This window comes from Protobothrops mucrosquamatus, unplaced genomic scaffold (assembly GCF_001527695.2).
Source record: "Protobothrops mucrosquamatus isolate PMUCROS unplaced genomic scaffold, P.Mucros_1.0 scaffold429, whole genome shotgun sequence".
NCBI lineage: Eukaryota > Metazoa > Chordata > Lepidosauria > Squamata > Viperidae > Protobothrops > Protobothrops mucrosquamatus.
This window is the reverse complement of record NW_015386754.1, coordinates 624517-646168: the sequence shown is the minus strand read 5'-3', so window position 1 is coordinate 646168 and position 21652 is coordinate 624517. Positions and strand designations below refer to the sequence as shown.

General features: G+C 36.3%; 1 protein-coding gene across 1 annotated transcript in view; it reads right to left on the bottom strand.

Annotated features, from left to right (window-relative positions):
- Nucleotides 1-21652, bottom strand: part of LRP1B (LDL receptor related protein 1B) — a gene marked incomplete at its 3' end in the record, with an annotated part of 540296 nt that overhangs the window by 258752 nt on the left and 259892 nt on the right. Inside the window, exon 8 of the mRNA XM_029284208.1 lies at nucleotides 13140-13302. Coding sequence (XP_029140041.1) covers nucleotides 13140-13302 — 163 coding nt within the window. The remainder of the gene's footprint in view (nucleotides 1-13139; nucleotides 13303-21652) is intronic.

The window sequence follows — 21652 nt, the reverse complement described above, 5'->3', positions numbered from 1 at the left end:
TTATATGAGTTTTCTAAAACAAAATAATGTGAAACCATGCCGATGCTTTTTCAACAATCACATTGCTGATATTTTGCAACAGGAGGTTGCCCACCTTTGGTCATTATTCTGAAGGATTTTTGCAACCAAACCTGAATTAAATAACTTTGGATAAAGGAAAATTGCACACCTGTTAGCTACACAATAGAAGTGCTCCAAATACATAGAGTCAGCATGATAAGTAAAGGCTCTCACACAAAAGATAAGATCTATGCAGCCTTCCTCTGTGATGAAATACTTTTTGCAGTACAAATAATAAAGAGTCCTAAATCAGTATGTTAATAAATAGCAAAAAGCTAACTGTGCAAATAATAATAATCTTAACATTGGTAATATCAGCATTTTGTAAATGAAAATGGATTTTAAACAGCAAGTCTTTTTTTAAGTGTACAGTTAAAGCTTAAGAAGTACAGATAATTTATTCTCAAATGCTTCTATTCATTGCTCTGCCATCCATTCAGTGGGTTCAAATCATACTGCATAAGCAAAAGTTATCAGATACAAAGGGAATTCCCACCTCCTCTTTTTCACCATAGCCAGTAGTGGGATTCAGCCGGTTCGCACCACTTTGGCAGAACCGGTAGCTAATTTTTTGTTGCCCAGGCCCAGAATGGACTTCCAGAAGCAGCATCCACACAGAGAACTGGTTGTTCACATATCTGAATCCCACCACTGACCATAGTCTTTGCATTTCAGGTTCCAATCACTCAAAGATGCTACTGTCACATATCTGCCAATTTCCCACTCCAACGTAGCCCATCCTAATCTATCCCATGTCTTTGTTAATTCTAAGTAAATGTATTGCAATGATGCAAGATGCTGGAAGAGCGAGTAGGAGTCTTCTGATTTATTTCACAGGTTTTGTATATGATCCCAATCTATATGATTCTGGGAAATGAAAAGAACAAATATTTTTTTTGCTCCAATTGCCCACTATCATCTGAAGTTCTGAACATAAAGATTGGTTCTCCTCAACTTTTCCCAAAAGAATTTTGTCCAGTGTGGGGGGGGTTTATTGGCTTAAACACTTGTACATTAATATTACGTTGAAATTTTGCTGGATCTTAGTGGTGGTTTTTCAAGATTCTGTAATTTGTATTACATCCAAAAATGTATTTTAAGCGTTATATATGGTTTTAAACTAACACAACACAAAAATGGAATTGCTATTGTCAATACTGAATAAAGGAAAATAACTTATTCAGAATAATTCAATAAAGTCAAATTGTACAGATTCATGACAAAATCACAGGGACAAGGTTTTGACTGATTTCTTTTATAGTATGTATCCCAAGATAAATGGGTTGGAATAAGTGTTACAAAAATAGAAGCTTCTAAATTTCTATGGAGATTCTCAGCCATCCAGGTCATAGTTGTCCCAAAGGCGCTTTTTTCAAAAGGCAACTCGACTTACTATGTTTTTCTTTGAAGACATTTCGCTTCTCATTCAAGAAGCTTCTTCGGTTCTGACTAAAGAAATCTCTTGGATGAGAACCGAAATGTTTTCAAGGAAAAACAAAGAAAGTCAAGTTGCCTTTGAAAAAGCATCTTTAGGACAGATGCTAAATTGTTCAGGATAGGGCTTACCCTCTTAGGTTATTTGAGGTTTAAAAAAATGTCCCTACATTAAGAAACCCCAAAACAACAAAAAAAAAAAGCAGAATTGCAGATGTGGGGTTCCTACGTTCTTAGAAATAGAGAAGAAATCAGAACTGATTCTTTGGAATAATTTTCTTCAAATGATAGGCTGACTTGTTCCAATTTGCAGAAATGAATGACAAGAGAAAAAAAATGGACATTTCTGATAAAAATTGATTAAGAAAAGAAAAGAACCTGCAGATGAGATAATAAAACACTCTGTATTGCTTGTAAAGAAGAATGGAGCACGGGCAAAAATATCTATTGCTTGCCTTACGTAATTGTGGAAGATAATAAAAGGAATGAAATTTGAACAGATGGGGAAAATTCATATGGGAGTGTGCAATGAACTGTGATGAAGGCACATGCTTTTATAAACTATAAGATTTAAGTCAAGAAAAAGAACAGATGTACTTCTTATGTTTCTTAAGAAGATGCTCAAGGGCAGTCTCATAATTCTTTCTTCTAAAGTAATCAGAAAAGAAAAAACTAAAGTAATAAAGTAGCTTTACAGAAGTAACATCTATATGCTGATCGACATAAGTCATGCATCTATATAATTTTATTTTATTAAAGAAAAAAGTAAGGAAAACTTTACTGCAGTTATTAACCAGAACAAATCTCATTTAAATATTCATAAGAAAAAAAGCATACATCAATACTGATATGTGAGATGCCCTTTTCTTCATAGCAATTACATAGTTTCTTTACACTAAAAGCTTGAGCTGTATCTTACAATTAACATCCCACTATACAAATTCCTGGGACAACATATAATTGAGCAAAATTATACACTTTCTTCTAGATCCATTATTTGGTGCTTGTTGTTGCTTTTTGCGTCACGAGTCTCTGTGTGTGTCTGTGTTTGTGTGTGTATGACTTTCATGATTGCCCAAACTTTAAGAAACATACATTTGTCTCAGTATTTAAAAATGTATGAAAATGAAACAACTATGAGTTTTTTATTTATACGGTGCTTACTTCAAATTTCTACATTTTTGAAATCAGTACCTAAAATGTTCACCAGCATGCCTGATTAGAAAGCTAGGAATGGGATATTACAGTGTTTAGAAGTAGGCAGTTTCAAAATGTTAATACCATGTCCCTTCATAAGAAATACACTATTTTAATGCTGTTGTTTTCTGCCAATTTTTCTCAGTGTGTTCAAAATTATTTAGACTCCTTCCAGAGAAGCTAGTATATTCCTGTTCACCATTTATTTGTTTCTGTATATTCAGTAACAAGATCAGAAATGAGGAGGTGATAAGCCGCCTGGGAAAGCCAAGGGAAATCATCAAAACAATTAAAAAACAAAAATTAGAATATTTCGGACATGTGATGCGACACCCAGAAAAATACAGCATACTCCATTTAATCCTCCAGGGAAAGATTGAAGGCAAACGAGTTCCAGGCAGAAGAAGAACATCGTGGCTTCAAAATCTAAGGGACTGGTTTGGACAAAACTCAGCAGCACTTTTTCGTGCGGCTGCTGATAAAAACAGGATCGCCAACATGATCGCCAACGTCCGATAACGGATATGGCACAAGAAGAAGAAGAAGATATTCAGTAAACAAGGAATGCACTACTATTTAAACTAATCCGATTTGGCATCACATGGACAGCTATGAATAGGTTAAAGAAAAGTATGATGGTAAATATTTATTAGGCCTGCATGAATTGCCAGCGCTGGAGCTGCCTCAGGAAGACTGAACAATTTCAGAAGTCAAAAAATAAAACAAGTTCAAAAAGTAAGATATCTCCAACTGAAGCACTGAAGTGACATCTTTCATGCTGCCTGGCTGCTAGTAATGCCGCATATGAAAATGTTATCTGATCCAAGCTCAAAGATGCCATCTTCTCAAGTTCTCTTCTTCATCTTCTATGCACCTTCAAAATGGGTTCTGAAAGACTGGGGAGAAGGGGCAGTGACATATGACCAGAATTTAATGTTGGTAACATTGCTGTCACTGTCTGAGGGTTCTTATATTGTAAAAAATGTATTAAAAGAGGAAAATCGTAAATTCCCCTCCCTTTGGCGCTGTCCATACTACTTAGTATTGTTTACAGTGGCTTTGAAAGTTCGGTACATTGTCATACAAAAAATGTAAATTGTTGCCTGTTGTTCGCTTCCCTCTTTTTCCTTCTCTGCTTTGGTCTGCCTTTGGTCTCATTTTTTCCAGTTAATTGTTTTTGATGCTTGCTGATGTTAAATGTTAAATAAACATGAAGCTATAATTTTTGTTAGCTGCATTGGGTGGCATGGGTGCTTGCTCTGATTTTGTTATTGAGGTTGACTGGAAGTGAGATGGGTGCAAATTAAAGTGGGAATTATACACACTATTTTTCAAACATTTTTAGGGCCTGACCCTCCCTCCCTCCCTCCTTTCCTTTCCTTCCTTCCTTCCTTCCTTCCTTCCTTCCTTCCATCCATCCATCCATCCATCCATAGCAAAATTATGTCAAAAACTATGGATGGATAAATACAACAAATTAAAATCTGTTGGGTGTGGATGGAAGGAAGAGTTATACAATAAATAAAATAGTGCAAAAATAATCTAGATTCTAGAATATATAGATGGATGGAGGCTACTATGAGCATATTGGTTTTCATTTTCAAATCACCGTGATGCTCAGACTACGTGTTTGCATTAATTTTCTGCATTTAGCAAATAAGTCTTATATTTATGTACAACAGATGATTTAGCTCTTTAGGGACTTTTTAATCTTAGTATTGAGAACTCTTGTTGTTAGCCAGTACTCTGATTTTCCCTGACTTTCACAGTAGCTTATGCATGCCTTTTCGTGTTTGTGTAGGAAAAAAACTTATTAGGGTAATTTCTAAGCAGATTTCCTTCATACATTTCTCTATCTACATTTTAAACGGCTCTAGACAATTGCTGAAAGAATGATGATGATAATTATAACACTTCTTACATACTCTTTTGGTGATATTGGCTATACAGTCAAAGCAGCTTTGGTTTGTTACTAAGCTGTTATAAAACTTTCTGACACAATTTATTAAATACTAGGAAACCAAGTTCTATTGGTACTACAGTACATCTCTAAAAGATACTTGTATTATGATATTCATCTGAATGTCAGATATACAATGCATGGATACCCTCCAAATGTTTCAGACAACGGCTTTTATCATCTCTACCTGGGATTGATGGAATTACAAAGTGTCTGGAAGAAAGATACTTTCTTATACTTTTGAATTGTTAGTATACTTTAGTATACTTAAGTACTAAAGTATACCTTCTGATCTAAAGGACATTTGGAAGATCAGGGTTGCACTGGGATATGCTAGTGAGCTAAGCTAAACTCAAACTTGGAAAAATTCAAAATTATTCATTTTTAATTTTTGAATCTTGGCCCCGTATTGTTCTTTGAAGCAAACCTCATTGCCAATTATTATAAGACCAAAATCATGGTTTTTTCTAAGCATGCAATGAAGTGTCCTTGGCAGATTAATGGACATAAAATAAAACAGGTTAAAGTGTACAAATACTTGGTTGTTGTTTGTCTCAGAATTCCTAGAGAGTTCAGTTTATATATGTGATCAAGTCTAGCCAGGCAATTTTTAGGAGTTATTCCTCAGGTACCAAATGGGGGTTTGTAAATACTCTCCAAGATTAGGGTACAACTAGTCCTCGACTCACAACCACAATTGAGCCCAAAATTTATGTTGCTAAGTGAGACATTTGTTAAGTGAATCTGGCTTTCCCATTGATTTTACTTACCAGAAGTTCTCAAAAGGTGATCACATGACCCTGGGATACTGCAACCTTCATAACTATGAACCACTTGCCAAGTGTCCAAATATTGATCATATGACCATGGGGATGCTAGTGTGAAAATGGTCATAAGTGTGAAAAACAGTCATAAGTCACTTTTTCAGTGCTGCTGTAACTTTGATTGGTTACTAAATGAACCAACTAAATCAAACATAGATTTGGAACATTCTAATATTATATCTACCATATCAATTTTTCATAAAAATACTTACATTTGAATACAATTAAATTGAAAAGGAAGTTCTTGCTAATAGGAAAAATAGTCATAAAATATATTATTCATATCACCACCATAATTATAAAGCCAATTTAATGTATGTATATGCAGAGTTAGAGTTCATTAAAATATATTCATGAATAAATGCATTCAATATCTAAATTCTGGATATTATATTTAAATTCTAGTTATCTAGATGCTTCAGCTCTCTTTTATCAAACAGTTATTTATTTATTTTTTAAAAAAAGAATATTCCAAAGCATTTAAAAAAATAAAATAAATTAGTACACAAATGGAAAAAAAACAGGAAAAGACATAATGATGGAAAATGAAACATGAGTAAATGAGCAAAATTTACAATTGTTATAAAATATAAAAATCATTAATATATTATATTATCATTTCACTGATAAATTAATTTAAATTATAAATCTAAACTCATTACACCTCAAGAGATAATTGTAAATCACTGTAAAATTCCAAGTGTAAATTGATACAGAACATCCCTGTTCCTGGCAATCTAAAAATTATAGGGTTATCAGTGCATGTAACATAGATGTGTGTGTGGACAGGAATATCAACCTTGCTGTCAAGCAAAATCAAGCTTTTAATAGTGAGTGCCACACAAAGTGCACTAACCAAACAAATTCCTGACAAACCTAGCAGACAACTTTGTCTCCCAAAAAGTAAAAAAGGGAACTAGGGGATTAGCCATATTGGATCTAATCCTTACTACAGAGATGAAATGATAGAAGGTACTGAAGCCATGGGAACCTTGGGAGGAAGTGATCATGCAATATTGGAATTCAACATTAGGGAAGAACAAGCAATAGAACACAGTCAAACTAGAGTCTTGGACTTTAAAAGAGCTATTTCAATAAACTTATAGAGTGCTTGGGAAGGATTCCATGGATGAGAATCCTCAAGGGGAAAACAACTCAAGAAGCTTAGGAAATTTTGAAAAGTGAGATTATAAAAGCCCAGTCTAGAACAATACCAACAAAGAAGAAAAATAACAGCTCTCAAAAGAAACCAGTGTGGCTGCATAAAGAACTCTCTGATAAATTGAAAGATAAAAAGGACAAGTATAAAAAGTGGAAAGAGGGACACATAAATAAGGCAGAATATCAGCAAATAGCCGGAGCCTTCAAATATGAAGTGAGGAAAGCTAAGACTCAAAATGAACTAAGGCTTGTGACCAAAATAAAAAATAACAAAAAAGCTTCTTTCGATATGTAAAAAAACAAGAAAAAGTTAAGGAAATGATTGGTCCATTAGTGGGGGGAAATGGCAAGAAGGTGACAAGCAACAAGGAGAAAGCAGAACTATTTAACTCATTTTTTGCATCTGTCTTTACACAAAGAGAAAAAACAGACCAAACTATCAAAAACAGTGCCATAAAAAACAGATTAGAAACACAAGTTAAGGTAGGCAAGAAAATGGTAAATGAGCACCTGTCCAGCCTAGACAAGTTCAAATCACCAGGACCAGATGGATTACACCCCAAGGTTCTCAAGGAACTGGCAGATGTGATCTCAGAACCACTGAACTTGGTGTCCTAGTGGACAATCACTTAAATATGAACCAGCAGTATGCTGCAGCTGCCAAAAAAGCCAACACAGTGCTAGGCTGCATTAACAGAGGGATAGAATCAAGATCATGTGAAGTATTAATACCACTTTACAATGCCTTGGTAAAGTCACACTTGGAATACTGCATCCAGTTTTGGTCACCACGATGTAAAAAAGATGTTGAGACTCTAGAAAGAGTACAGAGAAGAGCAACAAAGGTGATTAGGGGACTGCAGGCTAAAACATATAAGGAATGGTTGCTGGTTATCTTAATGTATAAGGAAATAGCTTAAAAGCTAATACATGAAACAATAGGTAACAAGCTTCTCGTTGATGGAAATGGATGAGAACAATTATTCCAATGCATTACACAAAAATGATACACAGTATTTATTCATGATAAACTCAGTGCAAAATCCAATAAAAATAGATTTCACTTTTATTAAATGAAATTCTATTCTTATAAAGAATAGAACCTAGAAAGTTGGTTTCTATACAATACAGCACTCTGACAATAAATTCTGAGGCAAAAATAAACTTAAATCAAATATTTTAAATGATTACCATAAAAATATCAAACACTAGTATGAATCACTGGACTGGCTTATTTTTTTTTCTTTTTTAAAGAAAAAGTAATGGCCTTTCAAAATGCCATAATTAATCTGAAAGCTTAACCAAGGAGACTTACACTGTTTCAGAAAACATTTCATTTCTGGGCAATTTGCATTTTCTCTTCAATATTGCTCAAACATCATCCTGAACTACTAAAAGATAAGAACTCAACTGCAGCTGTTACACATAGTTGGAGTAGCAAATGTGCACAGGGAGTAGTTATTTGGCAATGCCTGTAATATCACTGTTACTACTTCCCCATCTATATCAACCATTTTGCCTTCCTTTCCCTTCCCTTTTCACCTTTCTCTTTCAACAGCTGACAGTCTATCTCCCATCTATCCCACAGAATTTTCCCTACTACTGTATACGGGAATTGAGATAGTCACTGCTGGAAAGGGCTAACAGTGTGAAAAGCCTTGATGCCAAAGAGCTTGGGGAATAAATTTTCACTTCAAAGTTGGAGTAAAAAAACAAACAGAAAACCCCCTTCATTGAGACAGTACAGCTTCAAATGTTACAGATGTGTAATTCGATACCATCATTTCATGTTACAGAAAGAAATATTTATATGTTGGATAATTTCCGGATTTCTCAAGGGTTGATTCAGATGTTTTTCCACACTTCAATACATCTCTGCATCGATGTATTTGCTATAGGTACATAGCCTATTTTCTTATTGGGTTTTATTTTCCTTTTTAAGAGGCAGGGTTTATCCTTTTCTTTCAGAATTTTTTTTTTTCTGAAAGTTTCCTGATGTTCAGAAAATGGCTTCAAACATTAGCTGTAGCAGGCTGCCTTCTAAGAAACTATTTATTTCTAAATACATACATCCTAGGATGGAACTTGAAAGAGAAGAGACATTTGAGAACTGACTCCAAGATAAGTACTTTGGAGAATTTTACATATATATATATAGTCATTTTCTATACAACATTTTTATTATTTTATTTTATATTTTATTTTATTTTATATTTTATTTTATTTTATTATTTTATTTTATTTTTTTGTATCCCACCTTTACTATTTTTACAAATAACTCCAGGCAGTGAACATATTCACCACACCTTTCTCCTCCTATTTTCCCCACAACAACCATTCTGTGAGGTGGGCCGGGCTGAGAGAACACGACTGGCCCAAAGTCACCCAGCCAGCTTTCATGTCTAAGGTAGGACTTCATTCCCACCTTTTTATTGTCAAACAATGCTCATGTTGTCTGTTGTTTATTATTTGCTGCCATCCTCTCTTTTATTTTGAAATCCATTTATTTTCAGGCAAATAACATAAGGAATGGCAATATTAGGCAAAAATAAAAGTTTTAAGAGTAAAATCTTGTTCATTCCAGATGATTAGAATATTTCCATTATATTGACCCTAGATTATGATCCATATTGTGTAAAGTTCCATTTTTGTTCATATATTCAGTATTACTTCCATTATCATTCACAAAGCATATCACATCATACTTTGTCCTTTATTCATTTGAAATTTGTCATGATATAACAATACCATAGGAAGATGTCTTGGGATAACTAATACTTTTACATAATTCCATTTTACAATAATTCTATCAGACCATTAGAATCCTCAATTTATCCTCAACATCACCAGCTTCAGTATCCAATTCTTTTCCCCAATCTCTCATCCCATTGATTTACTGGCTGTTTAAAGTATCTGGGCATTCATTTGGAATGGTTTGCTTTAAAATGGTTTATTCAATTTATTAAGTGTGCAACAAAAATTATAGTGTGGAACATTTTTACTTCAATGTCTTTGTCGGAACTGTTGAGGAGCCAGAAGGCAGGTGAGGTGAAAATTTCTTGCAAATTGGCTTTGCAAAATTCCACTGGGAAATTGGATTTAGCATATTTGCTAACAAACTACAGCTGAATTGGAATCAATTGGCCCAGATGCTAACAGTAACATTGTGAGATTGCAGGGCATGTAAATGATCCAAGACCAGCAAAACCACTGAAGGTGTTAAAAGCATGTACTCGACCACAACTACTAAATTCTCAACAGCCCTCCAATCTGTCACTATTATTTGAGACGGTATTCAATGTAAAACTAAACAGCTATGTTTTCTTTGAATCTTCTCTGCACAGATTAATTCTAAAATACTGCATTTTTTGTACATAGAGAAATATTGTAAGGTTAGGAAAAACATTAAGATAAATGTTCCACACAGTAATTTTTTTTTTCTTAAATTGTTCCGCATCACATTTTTCTTATATTTACAGAGTATTTTCTTAAATTCTACCACAGAAAGTTTGCTTACCAAAAAACAAAGAACACTTCAACATCCTTTGAGAGATGAATCATTTAGAATTCATCAAACAAAAACCAAATATATCATGTAAGCAAAAGAACTTGAAAAAGCTGGTGGATGATTTGAAAATTGTTGTTCTTTGTTAAGGGAATTACTAAACAAATCATCTTAAATATAACTTATACTAATTTCTTTAGGAACATCACTCTAGTCAGATCAAGTAAAGTTTACCATCTGTTGTTCTGCTCGAAAATTATATTATACAGCTTCCTTTGCCTGGTTTGCACACAAGCTGTTCTTGTCACTTAGCTAAGCCTATTGTGATGATTCATCTTAATATTCAATCAGAGATTTAAAAAGAGTGACAAAAGTCCACATATGGATAACAAGCTGTTTCTTCAGTAAATATTTTGCTGTTTATTAAATGCATTCTTATGGCATACAGCTGCTACAATTGTATTACAAAACAATGCAAACATAGATGTAATAGCTACTTCAAAATCCTCACCTCTTTCATTAAGCACCTGTTCATATTTAATGTAGTAAACTAATCATTATTAACATATCTATCTGGTAGTTATCAGGGTGATCAGATAATGAAACAATATTTCCCCTTTTCAAAACTTTCTTTTTTTTTTTTAAGAATATGCATGCCTCTCTAATTATCTATCAGGTAAATATTTTTTTTAAATAATGCCAGTACATTTTTTTAAACAGATTGGGATGGTTATTTTAATAATGTTTATTCTTTTATTAAGTCTTAGTCTTCCCATAAACAAAAGTTGACAATGAATGTTGTCCTTTGTCTGTTACAGTGTAATCCCATTAGATTTTTTTTACTGGTGATAACCAAAAAGGGTGATGGTGATTTTCCTCTGATTACTATTCAAATAAAAAAAAAATTGATAGTACCTGAAATATGGAAATAGACTCTTCAGAAGGATTAGGGTGTTCCCAACAGGAGTTCCATGTGACAACTTAATCCAAAGCTACTTCATTTACATCACTGTCTTTCAAACTTAGTAGTTTTAAGTTGTGTGGACTTCAACTCCCCAAATTCCCCAGGCAGTGGGCTGCCTGGAGAATTCTGAGAGTTAAAGTCCATACATCTTAAATTTCCCAAGTTTGAAAGATACTAATATCTGAGAGAAAAAATTCAATTGACAGATAAAGTGGCCTTTGTATTTTGGACAAATGGCAGTAATTATTCTGGGTTTTGGTCTGAAATGTGGGTGGAAGGCAGGGAAGGAAAACAAAATTCTATCTTCCGCTTAGCTGGAGAAAATCAGCAGGACTAAGGATGACTTAACACAGTGTTTCTCAGCCTTGACAAGTTTAAGATGTGTGGACTTCAATTCCCAGAATACCTTAGCCCACCATGCTGGCTGGGGAATTCTGGAAGTTGAAGTCCACATATCTTAAAGTTGCTAAGGTTGAGAAACATTAACTTAACAGGTCTGCTTTGTAGCTCCCCTCTCCTCTTCAAAATGAATTAACAAAGGAACTAAGAAATTACATTTCAAATTCTACTGCTATTCTGACATATTATATTATTCTATACCGAAATCAGTTATAGAGGCATATCTGAATAATATTTTATATCAGGACCTCCCATAGGAATTAGTGGTAGTTTGGTCTGGTGATTTAATTACCAGGCTAGAAATCAGGAGAGTGTGAGTTCAAGTCCTGCCTTAACTATGAAAACTTTGGACCAGTTGCTTTCTCTTAGCTCAACCCACTTTTCAGGGTTGTTGTTGTGCGGGGGAAAAAAGTTGGAAGGAGTTGTTCACTGCCTTGAGTTATATATAAAAATAATAAAGTCAGGCTAAAGAAAATATAAAAAAACTAAAACAAGACTTTGCCAACCCACAAACGTTGAATATTTATTCATTGTTTAAATTAAAATACACTTCCAAGAGTTTCCATATCCGGGTTGCAATACAATGTCCAGTGGTGGTCCTAAGAATGTGTGTGCATTTCTCCAATAAAAGAATATCTAATGCAAGCTTTTAGTATTAGGACAATGGAAGCAAGTTCCATCTTGTCAATTCTGTCACTATAATTGCTCTGTAATTTAAGCATGTTTTAAAATCACCACAGCTCACATTCAAAATAATATCTTTCAAATCACGGTTAGGAAGAGAATTTTCTTCTTTTCTATTGTATTAAGAACATGCAAGCAGTTGTAAACCACACAATAGCAATAGGGATAGAGGAAGAAATAAATATTATTTGTGGATTTCAGAAATGAAGGTAAGATATACCCCTTACCAACCTTTATCGTCATACACAGCTGGAAACACCTGCAAATAGATCCCACCAATTTCACTGATGCTTACTGTTAAGTAAATGTATTGGAGATAGCATTGCAGATCTCTTATATCCAGCAACCAACCACAAATTGAATTTTAAAAAATGCATTTTTTTCTCCCCTACTTGCTCCTGTAAGGCTTAAGAATTACAGTATTCTAGAAAAATAGCTGCCGTACTTTACCTAAGGTAAAAAGAAATGTGTTCAACAACTTAGTCATACTACTAGATTTTTTTAAAATAAAACCTGAACAAAATGTTTTTTCCTTAATATCATGCACAATATATTTCTTTCAACATCACATTTCAAAACCAGATTTTCTGTGTAGTGTAGAAAGGTAACTATTATTCAAAACTATACATTTGTAATTTTTTTAAGGGATCAGTCTAACTGCTTGCTGCTTTGGATATGGCCTGATAAATATTCTACCACACCATCTCTTTCTCTTGTATTTTATATAAAATGATGGATAGAGATGGATAGAGAGATAGAGAGAGAGATTCAGATAATTTTTTGTTCAAATCAATACAAGTTTTATTTAATTTTAAAGAACAACCATTTTATTTAATTTTAAAGAACAACCAAGTGAGAAATAACTACAGTAGCCAATTCTTTTTTTTTCTTTTTCACATGGAAATATAAATATTATATTAAATAAATATTTTCTATTTCTAAACATCTTACCCCACACTGGGATCCACAGCAACTGCCATGGGATTATGAAGATCAAGATCAATCAGGGTCACACAAACTGTTCCATTAAAGTTGCATACAAAGATTGTATGTATAGTATGATCCACAAAATAGAAGTTGCCCGTAAGCCAGTCAACTGCCATATGCTGAATACCTGTCATAGTGAAAAGAATATTAAATTAGTTATTACTTCAACATAACAAATCATTGAAATAATACTAGCTGAACAGTATTATACTGTACATCTGAAAGAGTTGGTGCTATTAATTCTATGAGGATTACATAATCTGCATAATAAACTATTTAAATAAAATTTAGTCAAACTGAAATGGATTTTTCTTTTTTTAAAAATGCTGTTACGTTCTGTGGAATATTTGGTACTCTCTGAGCTTGGTTGTTTGCATGTTGATGTTTCATTACTCAACCCATATGTAGAAATATACTACATATGTAGTACATGCAATAGCTTGCCCTGCCAGTTTTGATGACATGTGGTTTCTTGCCTTTCAGTTCATTTCTTCCAAGTTGGGGGAAATTCAAATTAAAGTATCCTACTGTAATAGATGTAATAATATTACACTTTAAAGGATGCAATGTTTCATAGTAATACTAATAGTAATTACGATTTTCACCAAATATTTTCACAGAACTATATGAGTCTGATCATAAAAGTGAAGTATGCTGTAAGAAATAAGAATCACAAAATCTTGTGATTAATTCAAAGCTACTATGCTTGCATAGTTTATTTTATTTTGGTAAAATTATACATTTAAAATATAAAAAAGCACTGTGACCTTCCCAATCTTAAAGTACAGTAAAAAAATAAAAAAATAGAAAAAAAATTCTAATAAAATTCAGAGTTAATATTTAAACAAGGATTAATTTATTACGAAGGAGTCATAGACCAACAAAAACACATATAATTCCCCTCATGGTTTACTTCAGCATAGTCAGCTAAAAAAATAGAAGCAAGTGATGAGGAAAAGAAACTTCCCAAATCCTTGAGCAATTACAATTATGAATAATCAATGCATATGAATTATGTTTTAATAAGGCCTGCCAAGACTTTGGTCTAACAATCAGCCTGAAAAAAACACAAGTCATGGGTCAGGACGTGGATTCACCTCCCTGTATTACAATCTCTGCACAAGAACTGGAGGTTGTCCATGACTTTGTGTACCTCGGCTCAACTGTCTCCGACACTCTCTCTTTAGATACTGAACTGAATAGACGTATTGTTAAAGCAGCCACCACATTTTCCAGACTTACAAAGAGAGTATGGCTTAATAAGAAGTTGACAGAACATACAAAGATCCAGGTCTATACAGCCTGCCTCTTGAGCACACTCTTGTATTGCAGTGAGTCTTGGACCCTTTATGTATGGAAGGAAAGAAAGCTGAACACCTTTCATATGCGCTGTCTCCGACGTATTCTCGGCATCACCTGGCATGACAAAGTCCTAAATAGCGCAGTCCTGGAATGTGCTGGAATTTCTAGCATGTATACATTATTGAAACAGCGACGTCTATGCTGGCTTGGGCATGTCGTGAGAATGGCTGATGGTCGGATTCCGAAAGATCTCCTGTATGGAGAACTAGTGCAGGGAAAGCACCCCAAAGGGAGACCTGAGCTGCGATATAAGGATATCTGCAAGAGGGATCTGAAGGCCATGGAAATGGACATTGACAGCTGGGAATCCTTGACCTCTGATCATTCAGCCTGGAGGCTAAAGACGCAGCATGGCCTTCTCCAATTCGAAGAGACACTTGTGCGGCAGGCTGAGGCAAAGAGGCAGTCCCGGAACCAGCGAAATCTTGGGGCTGGACAGGGGACAGATTGTATCTGTCCTCAGTGTGGAAGAGACTGCCACTCTCGAATTGGCCTTTTTAGCCACACCAGATGCTGTTTTAGGACCTCTTTCCAGAGCACGATACCATAGTCTCTCGAGACTGAAGGATGCCAATGATGATGAATGCATATGGAGCATTATGGATTGACAGCATAAGTAAGTTTCTGCCCATAAATAAGATCTTCACACAGCATGGAAAGTATGCTGTGTTAAACTATGGATTTTACTGCATGAATAGTTTAAAGAAAAACATGAAGGAAAACTCACTCATTGACTACCAATAATTCCATAGGCTTATTACATTGATAGTTACAGGAAACATCTATTTAGGCAAAAGGTAAACTGAATCACCTTTTACTCAGAGAAAGAGACATAAGATAAGTCAATCTTACAACAGGACTGGGAATCTACTTTGACATTTCCTTTTCGTAATCCATTTTATTCTGCTGTTTTCTTTATTATTTGTTTATTAAATTTATATGCCACCTATCTCACCATCAGGCAACTCTAGGCAACTTATAACAAAGTAAAAACAACAATATAAAAATTGTAGTAATAGATGTTAACATTAAACTTAATAAAGATGGCTAAGGAAGGAAGCAAAATCCAAATGGGGTGGACGTAGAATCTTCTCTCATTGCCTACAGTATGGAATACCTCTATCGGCCCCAGGCCAATACTCAGAGACAGGTTTTAAGGACCTTTCAGAAGGCCAAAAGGATGGGGGCAGATCTCACCCCAAAGGGCCTGATGATTCAGAAGGTGGGAGCCAGGGATGAAAAGGTTCTTCTCCTGGACCCTGCTAGATGGAATTCCTTGACCAGCAGGTTCCACAGTATGCCATTTCTGTCAGTATGAGTGGGGGAAATGTATTGGGGTGAGACTGTATATTGTATTTCAGATGTCTACAAGCACAGACAGTTGCCCTGTTTAAGCATGTCTCATAGCTCACAATTTGACATTTTAAATGGCAACACAGGGAATGGATTGGGAGGATTTTTATTCCCTATATACCAATGCCCACTGGTATTGCAATGTATTCCTAGTGTATAAAGAGAACCAATCTAGAACTAAGGATAAATTTCCTGGCAGTTAGAACAATCAATCAGTAGAATGGTTTGCTTTCAGAAGTTGTGGGTGCTCAATTACTGGAAGTTTTTAAGAAGAGATTGGACAACCACTTGTCTGAAATGGGTTTCCTGCCTGAGCAGGGAGTTGGACTAGAACAGGGCTTTTCAATCTTTTCACCCATTGTACCACTTTTAGGATATGGCAGCATCCGAGTACCACCAGTCAACTAGCAAGGTGTCAAAAACATGATGACCCCCCCCCCCAAAAAAGGAAAAAAAGTGATAAAATACAGGTAGTCCTCGACTTACAACAGTTTGCTTAGTGACTGTTCGAAGTTACAATGGCACTGAAAAAAGTACCCTCCAAGCCACAGCCGAGCAAGACACCTGCCTGCCCACCTGGTGGCGCTCCTCCTCCTGTCCGAGGTTTTCATTGTTGTGAGCATTTCTGTTGAGGATTGGCAGCGGGGGTGGGGTGGGGGGTGTTTGGTTTTTATTCCCCCCCGTCTGCTGGGTGGTTGCAGCAGGTTTTGGTCACTTCACATGACCCTGGGACACTGTGACCATCATAAATATGAATCAGTTGCCAAGCATCTGAATGTAAATCACAAGACCCTGGAGATGCTGCAACATTCCAGCTGATTGGTGCTTCTTCTGGGCTCAGCAGAAGCACCAGGATCAGCACTGAGCTCCAGCTGGAGCCTGGCGCTGATCCTGGTGCTTCCGCTGAGCCCTGACAGCCCCGAAGAAGTGCCAATCAGCTGGAAAGCGGCATTGATCCTGGCGTTTCCACTGAGCCCTGACAGCCCTGCAGCCCCAGCCATCTCTCGCTCAGGCTTGTGCGGTGCTGCCACCGGTTCAGCTCATTCCCCTCCCCTGCTACCACTTTTCTAGGATGGTCGCGTACCACCTGCCAGGTGCCAATGTACCACAGGTGGTACCCGTACCACTGGTTGAAAAGCCCTGGACTAGAAGACCTCCAAGGTCCCTTCCAATTCTGTTACTCTGTTGTTCTGTATTTATTAGTCCTAGCAAATATAATCTATGTAAGCCACTTTTAAACAATTTGACCCTAATTGTATATACTAATTAACTGCATTGATATATTTTATGACGGATGCAACATGCAATTTAAAATTGCTCTATTTTGAGAAAAGAAGTTATAATACAGGAAGGTTTACAAACTAAGCATATGCTAAAGTATCTGTTAAGTGTGAAAAACCAGGTCCAAACATGAAGGTTTTAATTTATGGCTTTATTCCTAAACCTATGCACAGGAATCTTTTCAGACTAATGGTTTCCACCTGGACAGAACTAGATCAGGGCCAATGGCATTCAAAGGGGGTTGGACTTCATTCTTTTGTGATTGTGTAACAATACTAAACTGATGCCTCATTTAAATCTTGCAAAAATCTAAACTACTGTGTAATAGTAAAGAGATTTCAAAACTTTTACCATATTACTGCAATTTGGAATCCAAGATGTGATTTCACTAATTGTACCAAATAGCCAACTAATATTTTTGTCATTTATTTCATATTGCTTTGATGAACAAACAAATACATAGGAGGCTGTAGCTATGCTCTAAGGATGACTATTGATAATGCCCCTTTGTAATATGCTTATCATAATACACTATTCACAGCTTTCAGTCCTCTTCATAAACTTTCATCCTGCACCCACTTTCTTCCTTTTAACTCAAAAGCAGTATTTTTGACCATTGCCCAATTGATTGATTGATGATATGACTGTCCATGTCAGCAACTGACTTTGGGTAGCATGCAAAGCTAAAACCTAAATATCATGAAATAATAAACCATCAAATAACCAACATCCAGGAAAAATACCAGGCAACAACACATCAACAACCACTTAATCAGCATAGATGGTTAATATCCCAGACCAAATGCCTGGAGGAACAGCCTGGGGAACAGCCAGATTTTAAATGCCTTACAAAAGGCTAATGTGATGGGGCCCTCTGATCCCAGGGGAATATTCTGAATCTTAGGTAAGTACATATAACATATAGATTATAATAAAATATATTTAATTGTGATTTATCCTCCCATTACAACAAACATTGTTCAGCATCCTTTCTATCCTGGAACTTTCCGTAAGATTAAGCAAATGGAGGTGTTCTGTCACACAAGAGAAATATGTGGAGGAAGGAAGACAGTCAACTAACAAAGTTCTAGAACAGGATTCAGCCAACTATGGCCTGCAAGTCAAACCTGGTTAACTTTCTGTTTATATATGGCCCTCCTCAGCTGAGCTCCTAGGGTGAGGGGCAGGAGCAGGGAATCCTGGATAGCAGCAGCCTATCAATGGTGTCCTTGCTGGTGGACGAGCACTGTCAAATGGCTGCCATGCTCCTTGGCCTGCCGAACTGCCAGCCATGGCTGCAGAAGCAGAGATCAGACAGGATCTGGCTGTTGAAAGAAAAGGACTGCTGATTCCTGTTCTAGAGGTAGTGCCAAGGAGTTATTCCAGCCAGCTGTGAATCCAAAGACAGTAAGTGGCCACAACTGTTTTAAATCACTTGTTTAATGTCTGACCTACATTGCTGTATTGTTTAACAGTTGCTGTTACTGAAAGCCAATACAGTTGCTGTTACTGAGGTTTAGGGCGGAAAACTCTTACTTTAAACCTATTGGTTGCCACCTAGAGCAGTGTTTCTCAACCTTGACAATTTTAAGGCATGTGGACTTCAACTCCCAGAATTCCACAGCCAGCATTGCTGGCTGTGGAATTCTGGGCTGTGGAATTCTGGGAGTTGAAGTCCACATGCCTTAAAATTGTCAAGGTTGAGAAACACTGACCTAGAGGCTAACTGTATAAATAGCTGTGCAGCAGCCTTTAGGGCTGCTTCTGTTCTGAGTTAATAAACTTGTTGCTGTTTGAACACTCTGCCTCATTCAATGCCTAAAGAACCGAAGATATAAAACTAAGCATTATAAGAAAGGTCAATTTAGAAGAGTGGCTGTGGCCCCAGTGAAGGCTGAAATACCCAGGAGAATACTGCAGGCACTGATTCCAATCATGATACTTCATTAAAAAAAAAAATCCAGCCTATGTCTCCCTCCCAGATTCAGCTAATGCTCATCATCGTTTTGATTCCCAAGAGACTGTTTCTACCAGAAACTCCATCCTGAGTTCAGTGTTTTCTTAGTGTTCAGCACATGGTTACATCTCTAAATGGTGATGGCGTTACTTATAGCTTGGAGGCTGAGCATCAGAGATTGGAGCTGAAGAATTCAGAGGGATCATGGAGACAAGTTCTGTTTCGGCCTGTTCTGTGACCTCAGCTCTAGGTCACAATAGGCAAACGTGGTTCTTCACTCTGATCCGCTAATTCTCTTCCAAGGAAGGAACCCAGAAGAGCTATGACAGTGGGAAAGAATACAATGACCAAGAGCCAGTTTGTCCTAATGGTTAAAACTTCAAGCTAGAAATCAGGAAATAGTGAGTTCTAGTCCCAGCTTAGGCAAGAAAGCCAGCTGGATGCCTTTGGGTCAGTCATTCTCTCTCAGCCCAACCCACTTCACAGGGTTGTTGTTGTTGTAGGGAAAACAGGAGAAGGAAGGAGTATTAGATATGTTTGCCACCTTGAGTTATTTATAAAAAATAACTAGTAAATCAAATAATAGTAAATCAAATAATAAGATCAAAAATAAACAAATACCAGATATGTATTCCAATAGATCATGCTAAGTTTGAAGTTATCACTATTAAATAGAAGCGAGTAACTGCTGCTTACAAGAAGCTGGTTTTCTTTAAGTGTGTATATTACAAATTCTATGTTAACAGTGAGTGGGAGATGAACAGGAGAGGCAAGGCAGAAATCTTCTTTTATAACCAAATAGTAAATCTGAAGGTATTTTTTTCCCCATTGAAGCTTAGTTGAATTCTACTCTTACTACGTGTTTCTGTTTGCCCTCATTGTTATATCTGATTTGTATATATATGCATATGACTAAGAAGCATAGGGTGAGTAGCAAAAGTTCTTCTCTTGATCATATAAACAAGAGAGCTTACATCAGAATAATCAGCATTAATAATACACAGTCAAAAGTCCCTTTACATAATTTATTTCCAATATTCCAATTTCCAATATTCCAACATGTAAAAAACAAGAAAAAGGTGAAGGAAATGATTGGTCCATTAGTGGGTGAAAGTGGCAAGAAGGTGACAAGCAACAGGGAGAAAGCAGAACTATTTAACTGGTTTTTTGCATCTGTCTTTACACAAAGGGATGCCAAATAGTGCCATAAAAACAGAATAGAAACACAAGTTAAGATAGGCAAGAAAATGGTAAGTGAGCACCTGTCCAACCTAGACCAGATGGATTACACCCCAAGGTTCTCAAGGAACTGGCAGATGTGATCTCAGAACCACTGAACTATATTTTTCAAAGATCCTGGAGTACAGGGGAACTACCAGAAGACTGGAAAAGAGCCGATGTAGTTCCCATCTACAAAAAAGGGAAAAAAATGGACCCAGGAAATTACAGACCTATCAGCCTGACCTCAATACCTGGGAAGATCCTGGAAAAGATAATCAAACAACGAATCAGTGAACACCTAGAGGCAAACAAAGTCATTACTAAAAGCCAACATGGGTTTCTCAAAAATAGATCATGTCAGACAAATCTTATTGCATTCTTTGACCAAGTGACAAAATTAGTGGATCAGAGGAATGCTGTGGACATAATTTACTTGGACTTCAGTAAGGCATTTGATAAAGTAGATCACAACCTACTACTTGACAAGATAGAAAAATGTGGGGTAGACAGCACCACCACCAGATGGATCCGTAGCTGGCTGAGCGGCCGTACTCAGCATGTGGTCCTCAATGGAACCGCATCTACATGGAGGGAAGTGTGTAGTGGGGTGCCCCAGGGCTCTTTTCTGGGCCCAGTGCTCTTCAACATCTTTATCAACGATTTGGATGAGGGGATAGATGGGGAATTCATCAAATTTGCAGACGACACCAAGTGGCAGGAATAGCCAACACTCCAGAAGACAGGCTTAAGATACAGAAGGATCTGGACAGACTGGAACACTGGGCGCTATTTAACAAAATGAAATTCAATGGTGAAAAAAGCAAGGTTCTACATTTAGGCAAGAAAAACCAAATGCACAGATATAGTATAGGGGGTACCTTGCTCAATAGTAGTAACTGTGAGAGGGATCTCGGAGTCCTAGTGGACAATCATCTAAATATGAGCCAGCAATGTGCTGCAGCTGCCAAAAAAGCCAACACAGTGCTAGGCTGCATTAACAGAGGGATAGAATCAAGATCACGTGAAGTGTTAATACCACTTTACAATGCTTTGGTAAGGCCACACTTGGAATACTACATCCAGTTTTGGTCACCGCGATGTAAAAAAGATGTTGAGATTCTAGAAAGAGTACAGAGAAGAGCAACAAAGATGATTAGGAGACTGGAGGCTAAAGCATATAAGGAACAGCTGCTGGAATTGTGTATGTCTAGTTTAATGAAGAGAAGGACGAGGGGGGACATGATAGCAGTGTTCCAATATCTCAGGGGCTGCCACAAAGAAGAGGGTGTCAAGCTATTTTTCA